Source organism: Mesitornis unicolor, unplaced genomic scaffold (assembly GCF_000695765.1).
Source record: "Mesitornis unicolor isolate BGI_N332 unplaced genomic scaffold, ASM69576v1 scaffold12733, whole genome shotgun sequence".
Taxonomy (NCBI): Eukaryota; Metazoa; Chordata; class Aves; order Mesitornithiformes; family Mesitornithidae; genus Mesitornis; species Mesitornis unicolor.
In genome coordinates, this window is record NW_010175502.1 from 7,712 (window position 1) to 32,499 (window position 24,788).

Consider the following 24,788-nt stretch of genomic DNA (forward strand, 5'->3'; position numbering starts at 1 on the left):
TCACGGTGGTCTGCCAGTCCTGAGATGGTTTGCTAAAGCTGCTCTGAGATGACTGGTGAGGCTAAAAAGTCTTTGAGTCTTTCGGAAATCCTCCTTTGTGCAATTCAATGACTTGTTTCCTCCGGGAATGAGCAGGTTGGGATGAGCAGCAAGACTTTCTCCCCAATACCTCTGGTTATTCCCAATTGTTTCCTTACTTTCACTGTTGCTGAAGCAAAGAATGAGGTGTCTCCATGAATGGAGGTATTGCAGATGGACAGTTCTGTTAACAGCAGGGCTAGGTCTTGTAAATTAAGTTATTGCTCTTTCCTCTATAAGTTTTCTACTGTCTCTGGTTTATTTCTTGGGTAAACTGATGTTCATTAGTTGTTTCTGCATTTAGTCTCCAACAATTGACAAAATAGAAAATACTCATTTGATTCGATTCCTTCAGTAAGGAAAATCCAGACATTTTTGCTCTAAGGCAAACATTAAAGATTTAGCTGAGGCAGTGAATCAACTCAAATAGCGCAAAGTAGCATCTGCCCAGGTACTACGATCATCTTGAAATCTGCATATAAGCATAGAGGACAGTCTTAAGTGTATGTTCAGTTATGTGAGAATAAAGCAAGCTAACCTAGGTTTGAAGATACGATATCTGAAGAGGGTTGTTTTGTCATACAAGTCAAGAGTAAACTCAAAGGAAAAGCAGCCTTCTTTCATAGCACAGCAAAAAGATACCAGCAATTTTTCATGCATTCCTTAAACGTTTTCACAGACTGTGTAGGCACGTTACTTACTTTTAAAGAACTGCAATGGCATGCATTAATCAGGAAGTCTATGCTAAAGCAGTAATTGTTGCGAAGTTCTACAATTACAAGGGGGTGTTCAAGTAGATGTACTTGGTACAGATTAATATTCTTTTAATTACATAACTTACTGGGATCTGAAATGAAAAATGAAGCTATACAGTGGCATGCTCTTTGAGTTGGCACTCGTACTGGTTCCTCAGAGGTAGGCATACCTGGCAAAGCTTCACCAGTCTCTCATATTTTTTGCCCCTCTCCTATTCATTTATCATATGGTTACATAAAAACAGCAGGGAAATGAATTATGCATATTTTTTAGTACGCTGAAAAGTTAAATACAACTTACATGTGTGATTGCACAAAGCACTTATTTGACCTTGCTAAGCTTTAAAAGGCATTCTAAGATTAGCCTGGCATGTAATTCAAGTGTACAAAAAAAAAATTACAAAATTGGTTCTTAAAATGCTAGTACAGACTGTTTCATGCCTAAATCCTCATTATGTTCAGTGTATTTATAGGAAATGACTCAACTTTTAAGTGGGTAACGACAAGTAAACCCTCCTTTCTTGTGGAAAAGCGGTGCTCGTATATTCAGATGCTACCTCGTCAAGCTACAACCTTCAATAAACCATGTTTTGCATAGGAATGAACAAAGACTACACAAATGTTTCCATGTACCAGTTTTTGTCAAAGCGATTGTGAAACACTGCAGCATTTTACAGCTGAGCAAATGGGAGGGAGGGGACAGAAAGAGGTGGTGATGGGGAAAGAAAAGCCCAGCACTTCCACCTCTTTCAGTCTCAGGGTTTGCACATAAGCTTGGAAGCCTCACAAAGCTCATGATGCCACTTTCATCGTGCAGCTCACTTTCACTTCTCCATTTGTTACAATCTCGGTTTAATATTTGGCCTTCATCCTCTTGTTAGCCACAGGGGAAAACAAATTACATGGAAATGAATAGAGACACTAAGGGCAGAACAAATTCCTGTACTTCCAGTAATACATAAGCAACACAAATATAGAATCTTGTTTTATTCTATGCTCTATTTCCTGTTCTTTGTAGCAATGGAGAACATGGCAGTTCAAGACCTTACTTACCCAGCTGTACCAATTCAGCATCCCTGCAAGGAAGATGATGGTAAGAGTTGCTTCAGCTTATTCATTTGTGAATTAGTCACAACAGATTAACGAGTTGAAAAAAATCGCATTTAATTTGATATTAGTTTCGGAGTTGAAAAAAAAATCGCATTTAATTTGATATTAGTTTCAAGATCAGCAGTTTAGATATCCTACTTGAGATGTAAAAATGTTATTTCATTAATTCATCCTGGACTAAGTTTCAGCCGCAGCTGTTAGAGGCGTATCAGGTCTGAGTTTTCTTTACTAACAAGCATTATCCAAAGAATGGAAGGATGAAGGATATTACACTGCAGCAGCTCAAAACGGTAAATACAGGTGAGCTGTGGGTAGTGATTTTTCAATATCATTGTTATAGTAGGAGAAATAGGACTATCCAACAGAAAACCACCTCAGGCCGGTGCACACATCAGTAACCACAGTTCTCACCTCAGACCTTTCCTAACTTGATATTGACCTTAAATCCCTAAGAGCTTCACTAATTATACTTAATTTTTGATTGTGTGTGTAAATATTCACTTTCCTGGATTAAATCTGTATCTCCACCTGTACACTATTTTTATATTGTACACTCATTGTTGGTACAGTATTGCATTATTATGGAACTCCTGATTTCCAAAGTGTCAACTGCTGGTGAAGTTACCTGTGTCTGATAATAGCTATTGATATATACATTTATTCTCCCAAATGCACCCCTTTGTATCATGTTCTCTATTTCTAAAGTAATCTAACACACTGCAACTGTTCTATGGTTTTAGTATCAGCCATTTAATCACGACATTAAATCTATCTGAAAGCTGGATTTAATGCAAAATACTGAGGAGCTGTCATAGCTCACTGGTGCCCCAGCAGTGCATCCTGTAAGCACTTCCAGGTAACGTCCCTGGACTTCCTTCAGTGTAGCAGCTTTTCAAACCAGCTGGTGTTCAGAGAACACTGGTACAGCTTTATTTTTGAAAAAAGAGGTATTTTTTTTTTAGAAGCAAAAAGTGGTTGAGTTCCAGTTCTAAAGGATCTGTGGACAGCAGATGCCCATGAGCCAGCTGGTCTTCAGAGAACACTGGTACAGCTTATTTTTGAAAAAAGAGGTATTTTTTTTTAGAAGCAAAAAGTGGTTGAGTTCCAGTTCTAAATGATCTGTGGACAGCAGATACCCATGAGCCAGCAATGTGCCCTTGAGCCAAGAAGGCCAACGCCATCCTGGGGTGGATGAGAAGGGGTGGTTGTAGGGCAGAGAGGTTCTCCTGCCCCTCTGCTCTGCCCTGCTCACACCACAGCTGCAATCTTGTGTCCAGTGCTGGGCCCTCAGCTCAAGAAGGACAGGGAACTGGCCCAGGCTGCCCAGAGAGGATGTGGAGTCTCCTTGTCTGCAGACACCCAAAGCCCTGGCCGTGTTCCTGTGTGACTGCTCTGGTGATCCTGCTCTGGCAGGGGTTGCACTGGGGGAGCTTTCCAGGTCCCTTCCAGCTCCTGACATTCTGGGATGCTGTGAAGGCTGGCAAAAATTCTGAACCAGTTCTGGAGTATTGTAATGAGATGTGAGCAGGTAGAAAATTGTGTTAACCTTACAGCTCTGCACTTTGTCTGAAGCCATAAGAACATCAGATCATCGTATTACCAACCTCCACCACGTCCAGAAAAGAGCAGCCCCACTGTAACTGTCTTCCACTGATATTTTTCAGTGTAATACAGGAAAATGCCGAGGCCTGTAACACAAACCCACTGTAAAGTGTTTTAGTAACTGTTCTGAAGGGAATGATACCTTTTTCAAAGTTGTTCTTATTCCATGTAATAGTTTTAAATGGGCAAGATTTTAGACACATTATTACAAAGGTGTATTAAAACTGTTTGATATTATTGCTCTATGTAAATTAAGTTCTACTTGCAACCCTTCACACCGTAAAACCATCTGCTGAAGGATACAATCTTGCAATAAAGGCTACACCTACTCTGTGTTCTGTTCTCTTCATTACCTACAATTGCATGAAAATCTTTCACTTTGTTCTGACTTCACTCCTTTTCTCTTCCCCCCTCCTATGCGATAGGAACTATTTAAGAATGAACCTGCTGCTACTGACTCCTGGGTCAACTTCTCTATTTTTGTTTTGACATCATGTAACAAAGATTAATTGGGATTCAGGCTCTGAATGGCAGCTTTGGGAGGAATATAGCAGACAAAGCCAAAACTTTGCTACTGAGCTAAGCAGAACAAGACTCATAAGCTTCAATTTAATGGATTAACTTCTAAAAAATGCACACTCACAAAATAATCAGCATATTTCTTTGCTTTAAAGGCTTGAAATTTAAAAAAAATTGGGATTTTTCCCTCCCCCTCAGTGACTTCACTGTTCATGTCACGTATGCTTGAGTAATTAATGAGCAAAGTCACAGCTTCATCGAGCAACTCGTGCACTTCACAAAAATACTCCGCAAGTAGGAATTCACTCAGGACAGACAGAGAGCCAAGCCTTCAAAGAGACCCTTAATGTTTCAAACTACAAATACACATTGTTGAACTGGGAGCTGCAAAATGCCTTTTTGGAAAACAGCAGAGTAACAGTAACAGTGAAGGTCAGTGCTGAGTACCTGACAATTTCGTTCAAGTCAGTTTTAACAAGATCACTGTCGTTCTTCATGATACACCTTTTGTGTTTGTGTTCTGTATTTGATGATACCATCAGAAAAATGTCTTTTGGACACAGTCCATTACGTCTACATTTATAGATTTTCTTCCAGTTTTTTGTGATGAATGTTGCTGGTTCTTTGCTATTTTCCTTGGGGGAAGGAAGACGTCTACTTAGATTATGTATAGCCTGAAACAGCCAGTGTTTTTTGGCTAAAGTACAGAAGTGATAAAAATGAAAGCACAATTTCACAGGGCCGTGGCTGCACTCAGCTGTGGAGTGGAAGAGATTCAAGGCCTTCTGTAAAACTGAGATTCAGAACTCCGTACTATGAAATGCAGCAAGTCTGGCACTGGACATGGGGTAGAAAAGAGCACTAATCCTGCAACATCGACCATCGACACACTTGAAACATCACAAACACAGATGTCCTGATACTGTGCCATCACCAGTGATTACATCCTGCATAATCACTGTGCAAGAAACGTTACATGGCTGCTTTTGGACATTTTTCCTTAAAGAGATACTATTTCTTTTCCTTAATCTACTCGTAGTTTGGGGAAGATAGAAACTCCAGTGGCTCTTTACCAGTTAATCTTCTTTGTTAGTTCTGAACCACAGTTCAGCTTCTGAGAAAGACAATAGGAAAAAAATGGCCTAAATTTCCATCCAATTTAACTGCAAGCCTCTTGAAAAGTAGTTCATTACTTTACTGTTTATTAAAGGGCAGTGTCAGGAGGAAGGAGCCAGGCTCTGCTCTGGGATGTCCAATGCCAGGACAAGGGGCAATGGTCCCAAGCTGGAGCACAGGAGGTTCAAGCTGAAGATGAGGCCAAAGTTTGTGAGTGTGAGGGTTCTGGAGCATGGCCCAGGCTGCCCAGAGAGGTTGTGGAGTCTCCTTGTGTGGAGACACCCAAAGCCCTGGCCGTGTTCCTGTGTGACTGCTCTGGTGATCCTGCTCTGGCAGGGGTTGCACTGGGGGAGCTTTCCAGGTCCCTTCCACCTCCTGCCATTCTGGGATTACTATTCACTTTGCAATTACTATTTATTTATTGGGAGATAGCACATCTTACCCTCTCAGTCTTCTCTGCTGTAGACTAAACATGCCAATGCTGTCAGTCTTCCCCTACAGGTCGTGTTTCCCAGACCTTATTCCTGTTCCTCCACACTGGCTTCCCTCCAAATGGTCAACATCCTCCTCACAGCATGGTTCCCAAAATGCTGCAGTTGGAGCCTTATCAGTACTCGAGTGGAAAGATTACTTCATCATCTTACAGACAGTCTTGTTTATACAAGCCAGTGCTTGCTTTTTTTTTTGGTACTTGTTTGGCAATAGTATTAAATTACTGGTTCTTGTTTAATTACTAAGCCATTGCAACTCCCTTTACTGTAAAGCTGTTGGGTTTCCAAGAGCAAAAGCCTACTTTTTTGGCTTGTTTAGCTGACACAGTAAGCAACTTTTCTTTTTCATTTTACAGACATTCCCATATCTTCAGGATCATTCAGGATCCTTTCTCCTTGTTTAGACTCTATCATGTCCATAAGCAAGATCTGCAGTATAAGATCTCCTAAATTAAATTCACCATGCTGCCTCTACCTTCCCCTCCTCTCACTTGCAGTGCCTGGCATGTGATATCCATATTGCTTATAAGCAATAGAAGTCCCAAAGATCCCATGATTTTGTGGTTTGCCAGCACTGTTCATCACAGAACACATGCTCTGTCTCTACATTTTAAGTCTTCACCTTTGCGAAATTCCTGACTTAAAAAGTAAAGGACATTTCTCCTTCAGGTACACTACAGGTTATATTCCATGAAAGTGCCTTATGCGCAGCTGTTTGGCTGTCACACTTGAGCAAATATAGCAAATATTAAGTGCCAGGATATATTCTGCTTATTTGGGAGACCTCAACTGTGCTGTTTTAAACACTAAAGAGAATTGGAACAAATTGCAAGAATAGGATAACATGTACAAAACTCCCTTATCTTTGACCCAAGGAATTCTTAAAAGCATTAAATATCTTTAGAAAAAATTTTATTCTAATTGCATCTACAAGTAACTTTAAAGTCTTCTGAGGATCTTTGTGACCCCTGATTAGAACTTTGTAAAGACAGAGACTGGAAATTAACTGAAGTACCCAGACATACTGAAATAGGAGCTTCCCCCCATCCTCCAATTACATAAAAGCTATAATTATATTTGTTACAGAAACATTTTAACTGGGGAAAACACTGGATCATTGAAGACACCCCCTCGCCCCATCCCCAGGTAACCCCCACTCACAGCACAGCAAGAGCAAAATTAACTCAGCAAATAGTGCTCGCACTGCAAAGCTGTTGCTGTGCACAGATGACAGTGCACTGCTTGCTCTTTTGTTCCGTCATTGAAAGAAAGATGCTAAAGGAAACCCTGGGAGACTAATTTGAAGTTCACCTTTTGTTACACAGTTGCAGACTTGATTTTTTCAATCTGTTTAATCAGTGTCAAGAGTCTATCCCATAAGAAATTAGAGCAAAAAAATGACTTGACATATGGAATAATTGCTTTGTGCTTAATCTGTAATGATGACGATACCCAGACCCCACCTTTGCTGACGGAGAGATTCTGGGTTGCAGAAGGGCCGTACAGCTGATCTGCTGCTATTCAACTTACAACAGGACGAGAAACTAATTATTTGTTTTCCCCTCTCCCTAGAGAGACCATCCTTCTCCCTGGGAAGAGTTTACTTGCAGGAGGATACCAACAGTCACTCCTTTACTGCATGAAAGCAAACCAGAAATGCAAGGTTTTGTCTGTTGTACGTTCAACTGGAAAAGGAAGCAGAATTCCTATGGTATGTATCTAGCCCCACTCACCATTACATTGATTTATTCTGAGCAAAGATGGAAACTGGACTGAGGGGGAACAAGCAGCCCTGTTGCTCGACTGGGATGTCATCCTGTCCCCAGACTCAGTCAATGCCAGGCACCTCTGCTCAAGGTGCTCTCAGGGGTGCCAGGTAGGATCAGCTAGGGAAGGCCTCTCTGGCAGAAATGGGACAGACAGCAAATCAGCCTCTGAACTTCCAGCACAAACCAGGCTCCACACAAAGGAGTGGGGTTTTTTGAGACAAAGAGGTGAAAGAGGGGGGCTGGGGGAAGGATGCCTCCATTTTTCTTCTTTAAACAGCAGCACCATCATTTCTGGATACAGCCATAACAACAGATCTATTTGTATCAGTGCCTACAGCTCCCCGACAGCGGAAAAAGCTGGGTCAGCAGATCAATGGATGCTACACACATTTCAATGAGTCTGAAATTGAGAGTGCTGTAGTGCTATCAGGTGAAAGGCAGCAGCAGAGCTCAGCAGACTGCATCAGAATTCAAGGATACCAACTCTGATGAAGCACAGAGCTGTGTTCAGCCACTTACTGCGAGTGCCTGCGTAGTGTTTCTCTCTATGGAGAGAGAGGCAAGAGTGGTCTGAGACCTAATTTGTATAACAAGCTATTTAAGAAGGAAGCTAATTGAAGTATACAAATCCTGAAGAGTACCACATCGAGCCAAGATACTATTATTAGCCCAACCTAGATGAGGTTATAAAAGTGCATTAAAAAAACCTAAATAAAAAAAAATTAGTAGGAAACATTCCCCACTTAAAGATCCCATGAGATAAATTCTCTCAAGCAATGATTATCCAAAATAGTAAAAAAGATACACTAAAAATGGGTGTGAAGGTAGAGAAGGAAGGCAGAAAAAGCACAGGTTCACCTAAATGGGTCACGACTTGTTCCTGACGTTCACTGTCAGTATGTTTTAGAGATGAGAGAGAGCCAACTAACAGAGCAGCAGCTGAAAGTTAAATTAAACTCTAATTCTGCAACAAAATTATTATTTAAATTATATGCTACTTATGTAAAAGTTTTATGTAAAGTTAACTGACCCAGAAGCATTTTCAGCAGTGTCCTCTGATAAACTCTGGTCATACAACACCCATTTAACCTTACAGAAGCAGTTTCTTACAGTAAGAGTTCAATCAAGCTACATGGAGAGACAACAGCTTTAACACAGTTTACGCTGCATGCCCTGCAGAGTACATCCACTTTAAGGTCTTCCTTCTCTAATTTTGAAGCTCAAGCTTCACTTGGAAAGAAAACAGAACTTACTGCCAGATTCCTTGAGTCAATTCTCTGAAGATAAACTAGCACAGTCCTTGACAGGGAAGGGTTTTGCTTTCTTTGAAAGAGAATCCTTTGTGCCACGCTGCCACTTGGAACGAGACTTTCAGCATTCCCTCTTCACATGCTGAGAGCAAGTGGAGGTACTTTCTTATGCTGCTCAAAATGTGGTACCATTTACTTTCAGCTCAAGCAATATGAATATATACCTGTATTTTACTGAAATGAAAGAAATGTAGTTAGCTAAGGTCAATCAATCTAGGAGACATCCATATCCAAATATGATGTGCTGGTAGGCAGCATCTCTCCATTAAGGCAGTGTCTGAATCCAAGTGTTACATTACAGGTGCACTCTGTACCACACTGTGGAGACTCTCCAAGCAGTTCAAAACTCCACAGTCTTTTTAGCCATATTTTCTGTGGTAAGACTAGAAACCCACAAGAAAGCATTATTTCAGCCTCCTGCTTGCACATGATGTGGTAAAACATGAAAAGGCCACTATGCTTCACGTGTAGTTTGTAACCCATCGTCATGTCCTTTTCTTGAAGTCAGGCTTGCCTTCCTCTTGCTTTTAGGTTGCTTTTCAGAGTGTGGTAAACTCAGTGATTCCACAGACACTGAGGAGCAGGTACTGGGTAGTTCTGCTAATACAGCAACCTTCATGCAGCCTCATGCACAAACTAACCAGACTAATTTCAGGTCTACAAAAATAAAGTGCAGTCTTTGCTAACTTTGTCTTAAAGCTTATTGCCTTTGCATAGGTCTTAAAGAACTAAGGGGACACATGCAGAATTATCAGCAGTAATTTCCCTTCACCCTTTTTGTGTGAGTAAATAATATAAATCCTGTACCTCTGACAGAGGTTTTGTCAGCGTGCCTTCACCTGGTTTAACAGTGATCACAGGCAGTGCTATGCTGCAGAACAGCTTCACAGCAAAAGCTCATGTTTAAAGTCAAGGGAAAGGCCAGTTTGCATTTTCAGTATAAAGCAGTCATTTACTTAAAGAAAATCCAGGGAACCCAATTCAACTCTGCCTCTTGTGAAGCAAGAGATTATTGCACTAAGGTCACAAGGAGTATTTATATTCTTAAGGGCAGATTATTTTTTACGTTAAGCAGCTATAAGTATATTTGAGAAAGAAATACATACACACACACACACAGAGGCATATAAAAAACCCAAATCCAGTCCTTACACAGAACTTAGCCAGCCAACATCCACAGAAATAAAAAAATACACATACACAAAATATGAAATCCAAATAACTCTTTTAAAAATGCAAGTAGCGTCCTCCTAGATTGCCTCATTAAGAATTAAGTTAGATTGCAATCATTTGCCATCTTCATTTATTCTCTATAAATAATAAAGCAGAGTTATTCAGCTTAGAAACAGCATGCTTACCTTTGCAGAAGACATAACCTGGACATTTTTAATATGACCAAAAAACCCCACCACAATACAAATGTGATTTCCACATCACTACGTCAACAGAAACACAAGCAAGCTGACATACAGGGATAGGTAGAGGGCAATGGCCAATACTCATTAAACTGAACATGCCAGTGATTCAGTTGGTTCAGGCACTGACATTTTTAATACTGATAAAAATAGTTTCACGTAAGCTGGATGCCAGAGACTTGTTTGGAGTAAATCACTTCAAACAAGCACTTACAATTTTGGTATGGGCCACCAGAGCACAGTAGTTACACAGAACTTTTATTTATAGGTATTCCCGCTAACATAGCGTTACCACAAAAAAGCTTTGGTTTATATTCATAGTGTGAATAAGAAAAACCTAGAGAAATGGAGAAACATGCTAAGCAAGACTGTTATTCTCACAAAGTGTTACACTGTTTGCAGTGCAGGTAATTTGTTCTCTGGAAGCTAATGGAGGCACAGCAGCGAAGGCAGCTGCAGGCAGGTCCTCCTCCTCACGTCCAGTAGGCTGTAAAATAGCAAGTTTAACACTGATAAACAACACTACTGAAATGCAGTGAAACTTAAGTGTGCTTAAATTTCCAGTTTCACTCAACTAGCCAAAAAACACCCTCAAACAGCAAAAAGGTTGCCTGTTCATTTCACTCACCTACAGACGCACAAGTTAACACTAAAACAGTTGGCAAGTTACATTGACTACTATAAAAACTGAAAACCCAGCGCTCATTTCAATCTAAAACGGCTTTTAAATCTGAACCCGATGTGAACAGCCCTCCCCAGAACCCCAACCAAACAAAACAGCCAAAACCCAACAGCATCACAACCCAAACCGTCGCTAGCATTCAGTATGGGCATCTTCAGATTTCAGGGTTCACTGGGTTTTCCTGATCCTAAGCATTGTCTTTGTTAGAAAATGGAAGGAAGCAAAGTACTCTGAACGCAGGGAAACAAGAGTTTGGAGATGAAGCAAATTTATTGTTCCAAGTGTTGAAATTAGGGAGTATTTTAAATCAACAGCCACACACTTCATGAAAATCCAGCTAGCATGAATGAACACATCTGGGAAACCCTTAAATAAGTTTCAAAGCTATTGTAACACGGTCTGCATGTATCATAGAGCCTTGCAGGTAACCCATGGTTTAGAAAATCAAAGATGCCCTCTGCGTAAAGGACAGGCAGAGAACAACTTCACTGAGGTACTAGTCCCATTTTTTTTTTCAGGCAAATTACTGCATAGATATCTAAGGTTAAGGAGTTCTGACATTTTTCTAAACAGCTTTTACAGCATCATAAGGTAACATAATGAAAATACATTGTATTTGAAACCAAAAAGCAGCATATTAGACATGCACTGGTAGAAAACATCCTGTGTGCAATCTGAGATGTTAAAAGTACCATACACAGCTTGGATGTTAATCTAAAAGCATACTAATTTAATTTGACTTCATTTTTTGGTGGGAAAAAAAGTCTACGTGGTCTTATTCATAAAAATGGAATTCTCAACATTCAGCTGTGGTGGGTATAACACAAACATACAGAGTCTTCGTGTTCAAGTTCTTCATGGAGATGTCCTTTGTGATCTCTGAGCCAAGAAAACAAGAAACAGAACACGGTTAGTGCTCTTGCTTACAGATAAAACTATCAGCACTTTTATTTTTCTTTATTCAGACAGTTCTGCTGGTTCCATCAACATGGGACTAGGATAGAAACCACCCAGCTCAAAATTCCCTCCTGTTAAAGCACGGGGCATTAAGGACAGGGTCACAACACACCAGGATTGCCACTGCAACAGCTGAAAGTGCTGTTCAAGGATACAGAGTGGAATTTTTTGAAAGCCTCTGTCTGCCCACAGCTCCCAGCTTCACATCCACACAAAACAGTGTCTAGTTCATAAAGTTATTTAATAATGCAATGGTACGAATTTCATATCAAGAACACAACACAAAGCACTGAGAACCAGAGTCCCTTATAAATGGCCACAGTAGACAGATCCATCTCCCCTAGCATCCCATCTGACAGAAGACAACGTGCGTGAAGGAGTACAAGAACAAGAACGTGCATACATTAACTGGAGTGTTGTGTGTAAAGCAAGGATTGCAGTAGTACCTGCTGGAAAACTGACGTTGCAATCTTGTCACATATGCCTAAAGAATTTCATACCGTGCCAGATCAATTCCTTAAGTCTTTTCAGAGCTATATGCACTCAGTTTGGAGCAGTAATGTATCAAGTCTCACCAACAGATCTCTTTTAAGGATACAGGATATTTCCAACAGGGTTTATGATTTATGATTCAGGGTTTATGATTATTTATTAGACACAGAATAATCTCACTTTGTGGCCACAGAAAAGGTCATCTGCAAAGTTGTTAGGAACTGGAAATCTCTTTCACTGTTCTTGTCACCAAGGAGCTGGATGCCTGCTAGCTCGATGCTTCCCACCACCCATCGGGTGTAGCAAACCTCCCCAGTAATAGAGCAGATCACTTTTATCCCAAAGCTGTACCTCGCAGTACTCCAAACCATTTGGATAACAAGTATGCCAGAGGTCTCTTACTAAGAATCATGAAAGCAGTGAGACACTTCAAAGCGGTAACCACAAATACATTCACTGAAACCAAAGCAAAACAGCATCACGGGGTCACAGACTTACTCTGCACACTAGAATTCCTACAGACAACACGAGCGAAAAAGATAAATTTTAAATTTTGGCACTAGTGTTGGCAGAAATGACAGATTAATAATGTTCAGAGTGGTTTTTCAGTAGAAACGATTTGGTAGCGTGCTGCAGTGTGTCACAGGACTGATGCCTGATATTCACACCGCTCTGGCTCGACCAAGGCGCTGTGCACGTGGTGGGGGAGAGAAGCCTGTGAAGTGCATCCATGGAGATAGCGTCAAAGCGGTTTAGTTTTCAGTAACGTCATGTCCAAGTGAAAGCTGATTCCAGAAAAGGCAGCAAGAAGTTTCGAGTCCATGTAACAGTATGGACGCTCCTAGCATTAAGGCCCCCATCTTCAAAAACTACTTCACTTTTAGCTGAGCAGATATAGTGTGCAAAGTTTAACAGCCATCTATTAATTAAATAATGAAGAAGCCCGTATCGATCATGATGTTACTGTTTTTAAGGAGCTCTCTTCCAGTGCAGTGCTCTGCCTTGAGCAGCTGAATAACCATTTACAGAACTACAGGAGTGGAGGTATAATCCAATTCAGCAATTAGGGCTTTATTCCCTCATTAACCTTCCTTCCCTCCCCATGAAAATGGTCTGTCAGTATGTTAAAAAGTTATTTTGGCCTGCAGAAGCAGCCAAACAGACTACGAATTTGGTCTCAAAGTCTTTTTTCTAAATGATTTTACTTTTTAAATCCTGAACAGTTAGGAACTACACAAAGCTACTACTTTCAACAGTATTTAAGATAATAATTACTATTAGAAATTGGAAACTTGATTTCTCAGGAAAATGTAAGGACATCCTCCTTTCTGTGCCAGTTGCTCCAAAGGAAGGCTTTGAAGAGAGCTCATGAAGAAGCGCTGCCTTCATCCCAAACGCATCTCTGCATCAGCCCTGTAACCCGCGTTTCAGTCTCATGAATAAGCAACACTCACCACTTTGGCATTTATTTTTTGGAATACTGGAAAACCATTCTATGAGAGGTGAAAAACATTTGTTTCAGAAAGGCTGGCAAGCTTTTGTGCAATAAACAGCAGATGCCCAACTGCTGTACCTGACACCATGTATAAAAATAGTATTTTCAAAACCGATAACTCCTTTTCCCCCAAGTGATTGTTTTTCTTTTCTTAAAACAAGCAGCAATCTTCCAATTCATGGCCTATTCTCAAACTTTTCAAATGGTCAACAGCAAATAACTTGCTTTCTTATTTTCAGAATAAACCGTTAAAAACTAAACTCAAGAGACTAAACTTTTTGTTTTGAAGACAGAACCTCAAAATACAGCGATAAAAAGATGAGGAGGAGATTACAAAGGTGCAACAATACATAAACATTAATTGAACTGATGTTTTCCAGAGGTATCAAAATATTTGTTTGATATGCAGCACTTGTTTATCGTATAAAGAGATGTGAAGATGTGAAGAATGACCATCTCAGTGTTTATACCATTAAAAACGTTATTAAAAGAGCTGCATGGTGAGAATTAAATCTGAGATAGCAGAAGCAGAGCTATATGGCATAAGCATGTGATAGCTACACAAATGAAACTCCAGGACCAAGTTCTCTACATTCTGAGTCCAAGAAAAGACCAAAGGAGTTGTTTCAGCCTTTGAAGAGTTATCTAATCTGATCTTTCATACCATCATGAATTGTCACTTCATCCACTTTAAATTAAGTTCAAGTAGTTCTGGAGAATTCATACTACAAATACATTACAGTGATTTCCTGTTTAGGAAAAGGCATTTGAGAAATCCTCACTTAAATCGAGACTTAAAGGCTACTCATTTTCCTGTTTGGTCAGTTACTGCCCTCTTTCAAAGCTCAGAAGTTTTCTACGATAGTTACTTCAGTACCGCAACTGAGCCATACGCTGCTGTGAACACTTTTGTCCTGTAACAGAGACACCAAAGCAGAAATATGTATAACATCAGCTGTTCCTGAATGGCTGGACTCCTCATCAGCAAGGTTTTGCACATAAGTACCTTTTCATTATTATTGATGAAAATGAGGTGTGGTTGATATTCCTGGTCCTTCCACCTTGTGCTGTTTTAAACACTGCAGTCTCCAGTTCTCTCTGTTTGTTAGCACCGCTCAGCACGTTGTTTTTAGCATTAGCTCAAACTATCACTAGAAAGTCTCATTTCATGTATATGAAATTAAAAAAAACCCCAACAAACCACCAAAAATCCACAGCAAAAGAACCCACACCTTCCTCACTCCGATTCTAACCCATCCTACTTAAACCCCTCTAAGCCAGGTGCTGAGTGACCCCAGCTTTAGCCAGCTATGCTCCTCCTCCCCTCAGCAGCTGATGGGCACCTCCAGAAGAAATACATCCCATCCCAAGATTAGCTAACCACTTTAAACAAGATGCCCAACTTCTGGACAGGTAACCTAACATGCGATATGGTTACGTTTCATGTATACCTCGTAAATCACGCCACTGTGATAAACTGGAGACAGAATCCTTTGCATCATTTCATTCAAAGAGCTGAATTTGCCTGAATACACAGAAATACCTGGGGTTTTTTTACTGTGTGGTTTCCAGCTCATTCTTGTCAAATGAAGTCCCAAATCTTTCTCAGGTCCAACTTTTTGCACTACAAGTGGCTACATCTTTAGTCTTATCTTCCTCATGAATCAGAGATGTTTGTTTCTAAGCCTCACCACCTGCCTGTGGTTTTGGAAGAGCCTTTAACATTTCAGATGTGTGACTGTGATAAGGCTTCCCACTTCCCAGGTATTCCGATTGAGTCGCAACTGCAGTACCCTACCAAATCTGACCTACTCACACAACTCTAATACAGATCCAATATTCTTTTCTATCCACTCCTATTGCCCAAAAGGAAGGAAAAAGAACATTGCAACAATATTAGTGTAACAGGAACAATTTGAACAGGTTCTTAAAATATTCAGAGTTCAGACCCACTCACTCCTAGGAGGAGATTCACACTCTCTACTTAGTCACAGCAGCATGTAACTGCCATTCACATTGCTGACTGACCTCTCCATTTCAAAAGGAAACTTTTACTTGTCTTGGCCATTTCATGAAGGGAATGCATTAGAGCTTTGAATTTCTAAATGTATATGTGTGCTTACAGGATTTTATTAAATAAGTATTGAATTACTGGGCAAAATTAGAAAGCAATGAGTAAATAGGCATTTTGTAGTTAAACTGGATCTCAGGCTACATTAGCTGCTCCTCCACAAAAACTTCCAATAACACTTGGACAAGCAAACCAAAAGTTTGTGCTTACCCTGAGTTTGTGCTTCATCCAGGAACAATTTTAGCCTCCTGCTTCTGAGCCCAAAAACTTTTGCTGTTTCACGTAGAAGACCTTGGTACGTTAATCCATTCTGACCGACAGGGTTCTCCATGAGAAGAGTTCCCACTGTTCCTTTCTGACATTCTGAACAAGATAAACACTTGGATCACTATTGGTGAGGAATTACAGAACTTCATTAATCTTGGGACATTGAAATTTAGGATTTCTTCTTCCATTTCATCTCTGTTACTTCTGCTGAGTAATTGCCAATACCAACCTACTTACAGATACTCACTAAAGTTCACAAATTACAGAACCATAAGTGATTATTAACAGCTTAACAAACAAAAGAAAACTGCAGAAGTCTTTACATGGGGCAAAAGGATAACCTGGAGACTGCAAAACATGAAACATCTCAACAGCACACACAAACCACTAACAGTTAGAGAAGCTCACAAGGCTCCTTCCTATTATCAAATCCCCAGTTAAAAACCCACTTTTGGCCCAAGTAGGTACCCAGTAGCATCAATAAGATTCCCCATGAATCAGTAAGATTCCCCAGTGCAGAAAGGACTCTGCCCTGGCATACAAGTGACTAACAACATAGCTTTTTCAGCGTGAGGTTTTAAAGAAGAGACAAGAACAGCAACTGTGAAACAGAATTACATGCACATATCTAGACTCCAGATCATGTTAATAATACAATTCATCTGGCTTTTAAATAGCACTAAGAAATGTTTGACAGGCTGCTTCCAACGTCTTGGTAAAGAGCTGACTCCTCCTTCATTTTTGGTCAGGTTTATACTCAGTCTTTTAAAATAAGCTGTACAGGAGAGCTGACGGTCAGAAATAGGGAAACAATGCTGAAGGGCTCATGTTTAAACGCTGTCCCTTATCTCAAACTGGCTCTCCTTTTTGTTGTTCTTATTAGAAAGCAAATACTAGGAAACAATAAACAAAAGTCACCATCTACCAGGGAAAATATATGTACTTATCTTCATCGGCAAGCTACGGTGTCCGTAACTTGTATCATGCAAAGCTCAGCCTGTAAATGAGGAGAGATCGATATCCGACATACCCTGTGGTTTTGCATTCATTAACTGCAAGTTGATATACTGGCAGAGCAGAGCATCAGGAGAGCTGAGCAGAGCAGGTGCTGGCCCTGTTGTCACATGTAGAGTCTTTCCGCTGAGACTAAGCAAGTCAGTTTTGTTTAGCAGTTCTGAAAAAGAAAACGAGACTGGTCAGGCCATTACAGGGAAGCAGAGGTCTCGTCCTCACTCGATTAGCTGACAAGGCAGCTTTCTAACCACCGATCCCACCGAGGAAGCATTTCCTTCTTGGCAATTCCTGGCTCAGGAGAGAGCACTTCTCCATTTTGAAAAAGAGAATTTGTGCAGAAGTATTTTGTTATCTTAACAACACAGAGTACTTAATCTGCTGTCGAAATTAGCTCCTATGTGACATTTCTTAAGCACATAAATATATGACATGATTGCTTACACAATAAAAGTAGTTAAAGAATGTAAAACAAGCAAGAAATCACTCATTTAAGCCAACATTTCTATCTCATTAAATGGAGACCTACGATCTTTGCCTCTACCCTGACTTCGCTGGCTGGAGCAGCACTGGATACTATCGCTGTGCAACATCAGGCCAGCTCCCTCATTGAACTCCAGACGACAATAAATGCCCATCAGTGGCTGGTTAGCTTGTGAAGAGCACCCTCTGCGTTAACGTTTGTGTTTAATGCCAACAGTAGCTGACGGTTCCGCAGATGACTCCAGCCATGCAGAGTTAGAAAACGGTGGAAGATCAGACCCAAAGTAGGACCCACGTCTCCAAGGATTTTAGAAGTTTTATCAGAACTCTGAAAGCGCTCAGATGAGAAGCTAATGAGGTTTCTGTAATTAATACAAATGAAATGTGTACGACTGCATTCTGCACTACCTACATGAGCATCTGCCTGTCTGTCACAGAGGCAGAAAAAGCTGCTGACAGCCACAACATTAAAGATACAGAGAAAGAACATCACTCTGCTACAAAACAACTCCAAAGACCCAATCCAGGAAGAATTAATAAATATAATTTCTTGTAAGAACTGTGCGCTGCCTGCACATACAGAACAGGCACATCCATCATCTCTTTCCAACAGGTTTTCATTCCCTATCAGCCCTACTCGCGTGTCACGGAGCCTGTGCTTTACAGAGTTCATCTGGATGAATTTCAAAGGGGCTGAAGTGGCACTCCTTTGTCCAAGAATGTTTTCAAACTCCAAAAACAGGAAAAACGCCCCACAAAACCAAAAGCAACAACAACAACAAAGTGAAAAGTAATCACAGGCTACAAGCTCTCAAAATTCTGCCAACTGCCACAGAGCATCGGAGCGCGGTGCAGTGTGGAAGGCTTATGAGATTGCTCAAAGGAAGGAAAAAGGCTTCCCTTATCTACCCTCAGGCTGCATCTACAATTCTAAAATTTTAAAACTCAACTATGAAAAGTTCTAAAAGCACAACTTCCTAATTGCTTCTAACATTCAGTTTAAGAATGAAGAGTTTATGATGACGGTGGCCATCTGCCAGCTACCCAACCACTGCTTTGGTATGGGAGGGGGCTTTGCTTTTGGTTTTACTTACAGGACAGCAGGAAAATAACTCAATTAAGAAGTGGAAAGGAATTAACACGATTTCATCACATGGAGAGGGAATCCCCAGCAGGTCCTCCCTAGCATAACCCTTGGCACTGCTTGCCACTTACATACAACTGGGTCCTGGGTAGGGGACAGCACTCGTGAGCAGGGTGCTTCAATGAGCAAGAAACTCACGGCTCAGGGAACCTTGAGTTTGACATCTCCTGTGCAGACCTACACAAGGCAACAGGGCACCAGCTGCAGTCATGGCAATTTGCATATTTAACAAAGGTAGCAATTGGCATTACAGGACCGCTGGCATTTTCACAAGGAAGAGCTCACAAACAGTGCTGTCAATGGAGTCAGTTCATAGAGCACTCTAATAAGAGCAAGAAAAAGGTGGATCATTGTTTCATATATAATGATACACTTAAAAACAAGCACATATTGTAAGTGTTCATCAATATTAAAATTGCTCTTAAAGTCGGGTCTCCCTGCAGCTGAGATTTAAGTGGTGCTGCTCTTCTAAGGTACCTTACAGCTTCATGGCCTTTTAAAAATTAAAGATTTAAAAAACTTTTTGTACTCTTGTTCGGAAAACAGTGCTGAGAATAGAATTTAAAAAAAATACCCATCTGAAAATCATCAAGATGACAAAAGATGCTGACTAAGAAGTTTGCAGGGACATTTTTGCCTCACCTTCCTCCCCCACTTTTTTAATCCTGACATGATTTGCAGCTTCATTCATTCCCATGAACAGTATTTTTGTAAACAGGTCTCTTTCTGGGCTACTTCTGTGCAAGTAGAGTGCAACTCAAAAAAGCTTTCCCAATAAGAAGTTTAGAAAGTTTCCAACTTTACAGCAATCTAGAGCAAAAAGGAAGTCACAGACAACTGTTTTTGACTGAGGCCCAGTGTCTTTCCTTTAAGTATTTTTTTATTTTAATGTAAAAAGAGACAAATTCTCAGTTTCTGAAGATCAGTACAAAAAAAAAACGAGGGACAGGATGTATTTTAGCCTGCCTTAATACAAAAACTACCTGATTTGGTGCCATTGCACAACCCTAAGTAAATCCTTATTACAACTGGATAACAAGATAATAAATTACTGCAAGTAAAGTGGACAGCCCTAAAAACCACAGGAAGGAAAATAAGGAGCCAGAAATACAGTTTTACTGGGTCACAATTTTATTAACACCCATGGGAACAATTCAGCAACAATTTGTCTGGAGTGCACGACCTTTCTTTGCAATTCCCCTCGGATGGAGCGGCTGATCCCAAGCCCCTGCCATACGTGAAGGGACGCTGCAATCACCATCAGGCCTCACCTAACATCACCCGTGCAAGGGCTGGGCAGATAAATCAAGCAGAGGAATTTCAGTTCTATTCTCTACCATCTTTAAGAGCTGTTTTCTTTGTACACTCCTTCAACCCAAACTCCTCAGGAAGTGATATTTTCTGCTGATCAATACTTGGAGATCTCTGCCAAACTGCAACAGAAGTGAATTTGATAATCTGATCTTTCCAAGGGAATTTTCGTGTTGTTAAGAAGTGGCCAGGAGGGAAAAAAAACCAAACCGCTCTGGCCAGACCACTTAGCAGTGAGTCAAAGTGTAAAATCAGCACGGCAAGATGGAAAGTCCCAAAATGAGACTTTTTCAGGAAAAGCCACATTGAAAGGAAAGAAATAAAGTTGTTGTTCCTATGGCAGGAAAGAACCACTGAAGAACAGGTAGGGCTTAGGTTTTCTTTACTGCTTCCCTTAGGAATTCAGCATCAGTAGACTGACACTGTGCCCTTTTGTCCTGTTAACAGCAGAAAACAACCCAAATACCAAGTCAAGCTGCTCATAATCTTAATGAGATGAGAGTTTCTCAACTCTTCTTGGCCTTTTTTTGCAGGTTCTCTCTTAACAACTGTTCTGAATGAATCGTAATGTACTGCAGTGCACCAGTACACACCCGCCTCTGCAGGCACACACCACTCTGCTGTGAAGTGTATCACCAGTATTTGGAAGATTATTTCAAGGAAAGTATTTCCTCTTTTAAAACATAAATGAAACCTAAGGAACATACTGTGGGATCCAGAATTTCCTATAATCTGTAACTGAAAGCAGACAATAATAATTTTGTATGATAAACTATTCAGTTCAGTTGGAAAGAGGTTTATCCCAGTAAGGTAAGTGTATTAAGTCCAATATGAAAAGCCCCAAAACATTCTTCTAGAAATCCTTTCAGGAAAAGACAATTAGGAAAGCTAAAGATTGAGCTGGGAACAGTGACGTTACAGACGCAAGAATTTTTGCAGTGTTCCATCATTTCTGTGTCCCTCATTTCAGACTGAATACGAACGGTGTGGAAACAGACCAAGTTTTAACTTCAAGACGTGCCTGTAAACTCTCAATCCCTATCACAGCATGGCCACTACAAGCACTTCGCTTTCTGTACTCATGTTTGGTGTCATCTTATTTGTCGTGTGCCAATTCTTAAGTTGTACCTTTGCATTGAAATACTGTACTGGATGTAATAATAAAACAGCATCTTCACCTCAGGGGAGAAAGCCAGTTTGCTGGTAGTCACTAACTGCACCATCTTTCAGAGTGTTTCAGCTGTGTTATCTTTGTAATGAACAAAATTATGCTGTAGCCTGTAACTCTGTACATAATGCATAGCCAATACTTTACATTCTCCTGCCTTAACAAAGGCCAAGTTCAAGCTGCTAAAATATCCCATCTTTTTTTTTCTAAAAAGAAGTAAAGCAGAGATCCTGAAGTTTCTCTAGAGTGAAAAAGCAACATTTTTTTCCTCTACAGACAGCTGTTGGCATTCGGTTTAAATTCTCACCCTGCCTACTGAGGCATTAGATGGGGGGAATAAAAAGCAGCTGATGGCAGCCAGCCATCCATATACAGCATTGCCTGGACCCAATGGAAACGCTTTCTGAAATGAATCAGATTTTGTCCTGATGAGAACTGCAGTGGAAAGAAGGTAGCAGATGAGCATCATTTAGTAGCAACATTTGGAAACATTTTGATGCTATAAACGGAGTCTCATAAGCTAAGTCCTACAAAATAGAGTGTTTCCTTATGCACCTTCTTGTCGATTTTGCATAGAGATACACACACACACACACACACACACACACACACCCCCCCCTATATAAATTGCCCAGTAAATAACTCCTAGCTGCTGCTAGAAAGACCTTCAATTTCCCTTCTCATACTCCATTTACCTGTTTTTCCATTAAAAACTGTCAGTTTTGAAGTTTTAAGACCAAAAATGCAGGAGACAGCATCTACCAGTCCAGCGAAGTTCAAAGTGTTATCTCCTTTTGGGTTTTCCAGCAGCAGCACACCATCTGAAAACAAAATTAAGGAATTAAAATGCACTTTGGAAGCAACATCCAAAGTTTGATGATTTTCGAATGACTTTTTCTAATTACTTCCAGGGAGTTTTTAAGCTAAGGTCAAACTGGCAACACTGCATCTTCCAGGCAATTTTAGTAAGAAAAGCAAAGAGGATAGAAAACAAGAAAACCAACTCAAGTGTGCTTCAGATTTAGTGTGGAAAATGTATTTGGTTTTATTAGCAAAGCAGTCAAATGTTTGTGTCACTGAATTATAATGCAGAACGCTATTAATTAAAATCTGACAGCCTGTGTGCCCATGTTAAAGACAAACATTACATAAACTGTAAACATGTGTAGGAAAATAAATTCCAGAGTGCATTTCGTTTTCTCCTTTCAATACATAACTCAACCTTGTAACGCTTAACAGTCTCACTACATCCATCTTTTCATTATCATTATATTCTCTAGATTTAAGTACCTTTTTCAGCTCTGTACTTAATATCTAAGGTGTTCAAATCTTCTATCTCCTCCACAAAACGACACCACCTACATTTACAGAATCAAGAATCAGGAATTCTCAAGGTGCACTCTTGAGATGGGTGAACGTGCACAGGTAAATATCAAGCGTGCACACTTCCCTGTGGATATTTATATATAATATAAATAATTCATGTACACACCTGAGTATTTACTTCAGGTCCACATCAGAAGACGTCACGGACAATATCTGGTTTTGCTTTTCATAAACTTATATTCAGGAAGGACTGAAAGCTGCTGTTGGAAGGGAGTTTGCACCACCTTTCAGCCAAGTTCGTGCTGTACATTCATGGCACCTTTTTCCACACAATCTCTTACCACCACCAGTAACAAACCAAAGCCAGTACGTTCCTACCTTGCTCTGTCCCGTTGACACAGACTTTGAGGTTCACGTAGGCACAGGCTGGACCGACACACTGACACAAACCACCTCTGACGAGAGTAATCTCTAGCTCTGATCCCTTCAGCTGAAGGAAGAGGAATATTATGATTATTTAAATATTGTTTTATTAAACAAACACCAAAAAATATTCCCCTTAAATAAATAACATAAAGTCTTATTACACTAAACATGACTTAAAATAAAATAGCAACTTTTGCCACATTGCCCTTCAGAGACAGAGTGCTTATAATATTAATTTATCTTTAATGTATGTTAAAGATATAGCAGCATTTAATACATAAGAAAAGAAGTGAGGAATAAACAGCCTGATTTTCCCAAGTGATAAGCAGTGATGACAGCCTCCCAAAAATATACTTGAGAGAGAAAGACTCTCCCAGAGGTAAACCAGAGTCTCTGAGGACAGGACCCTGCTCTCGTTGCTGCCTGCAGAAGCCTTCATCTGTCCCCAGGGCCTCCTTGACAGCCAGTCAGCCTTTGTGAGTGTCCTCCCATCCACACGTGGATCAATTAAAACACCAAACACCCCAACAGGAAACCAAACAAGTATCTTCCTTTGCAACCTTGAGAGTCTGCAGCAATACTACAGAAACAAACTGACTTTGTAAGGGCATCAAACCCCAGGTTTAAGGCTGTGCTGTTCCAAGCACGGGTATTTGCCTGAAGTAAAGGCTGGAATTACTCCTGCAGTTAGGTCAGTTTTCACAAGGATCACATGCTAGAAGATCTCTTAATTACAATTTGTAATTAAAAAAGTGTCAGACAGAAATCACTCAGATGAACAACTGACACTAAGTGGGCATTTAGGCCAAATTCTTCGTGAATTTAGAGATGGTCTTTGGAAAGAGTTACAGTCCAAAGGGGGGTCAGCTCAAACTCTGGAGTGCTACTCTTTGATGCGCTCCTGTTACAAACTCGAGAAAGACACTTACAGAGCAGCAAATCTCACTTGGTGCTCCCCCAATTCTACCAGCAATTACAAATGCGTTTTTCAAGTAGCTGCTTTTCCTCCCCAGCATTTTCTGAGCAACCGCTGGGTTTTTTGTTGCTGTTGTCTTTCAGAGCGAGTCTTTGAAAGAAAAGTTCATAATTAAAGCCTTGTATCACAGATTGATCCAGGAGAATTTCACAGAAATAACAGTCCCGTGTGTAATCAAAATAACTGCAGAAAAGACAGACTGGATTTCGTTTTTGTCACAGTCTTCACATACATTCAACATCACACAGACCTGTTGTTCCTTTTAATGTCTTCCAGAAATTTGGTGCAATGATCCAGTCATAGTTGATTTAACTTAGAAACTCACATGTGGAACTACACCATTCATTCCTTTAACTTGCACCTGCTTTTACATCTGAAAAATCTCTATAATCATCTCTATTATCATTACTGTAAAGCATTTTCCATGCCAACGCTGCTTATCAGCCCCCACCAACAAAAGAGAGCTGATGCAGAATTCAAATTGAATTCAAATCTTCATAGTCTTTATGCCTGAAACCGCTGTAGTACAAACCACAACGCAGTCAGGACTAATAAAGACACCAAACCGTAGCCGCGGCTGGCGGCCCCCACTACAAAATCATCTCTATTATCATTACTGTAAAGCATTTTCCATGCCAATGCTGCTTATCAGCCCCCACCAACAAAAGCTGATGCAGAATTCAAATTGAATTCAAATCTTCATAGTCTTTATGCCTGAAACCGCTGTAGTACAAACCACAACGCAGTCAGGACTAATAAAGACACCAAACCGTAGCCGCGGCTGCTGCACCCAACTACAAATTCATTGCACACA

General features: G+C 40.4%; 1 protein-coding gene across 1 annotated transcript in view; it reads right to left on the minus strand.

The window, feature by feature from the left end:
• Window positions 1-11,098: 11,098 nt before the first annotated feature.
• Window positions 11,099-24,788, minus strand: part of LOC104538271 (isoleucine--tRNA ligase, cytoplasmic-like) — a gene marked incomplete at its 5' end in the record, with an annotated part of 38,144 nt that continues 24,454 nt past the window's right edge. Inside the window, 5 exons of the mRNA XM_010181415.1 lie at window positions 11,099-11,726; window positions 16,073-16,225; window positions 17,160-17,303; window positions 21,942-22,067; window positions 22,951-23,062. Of these exons, the coding sequence (XP_010179717.1) occupies window positions 11,644-11,726; window positions 16,073-16,225; window positions 17,160-17,303; window positions 21,942-22,067; window positions 22,951-23,062 (618 nt within the window). The remainder of the gene's footprint in view (window positions 11,727-16,072; window positions 16,226-17,159; window positions 17,304-21,941; window positions 22,068-22,950; window positions 23,063-24,788) is intronic.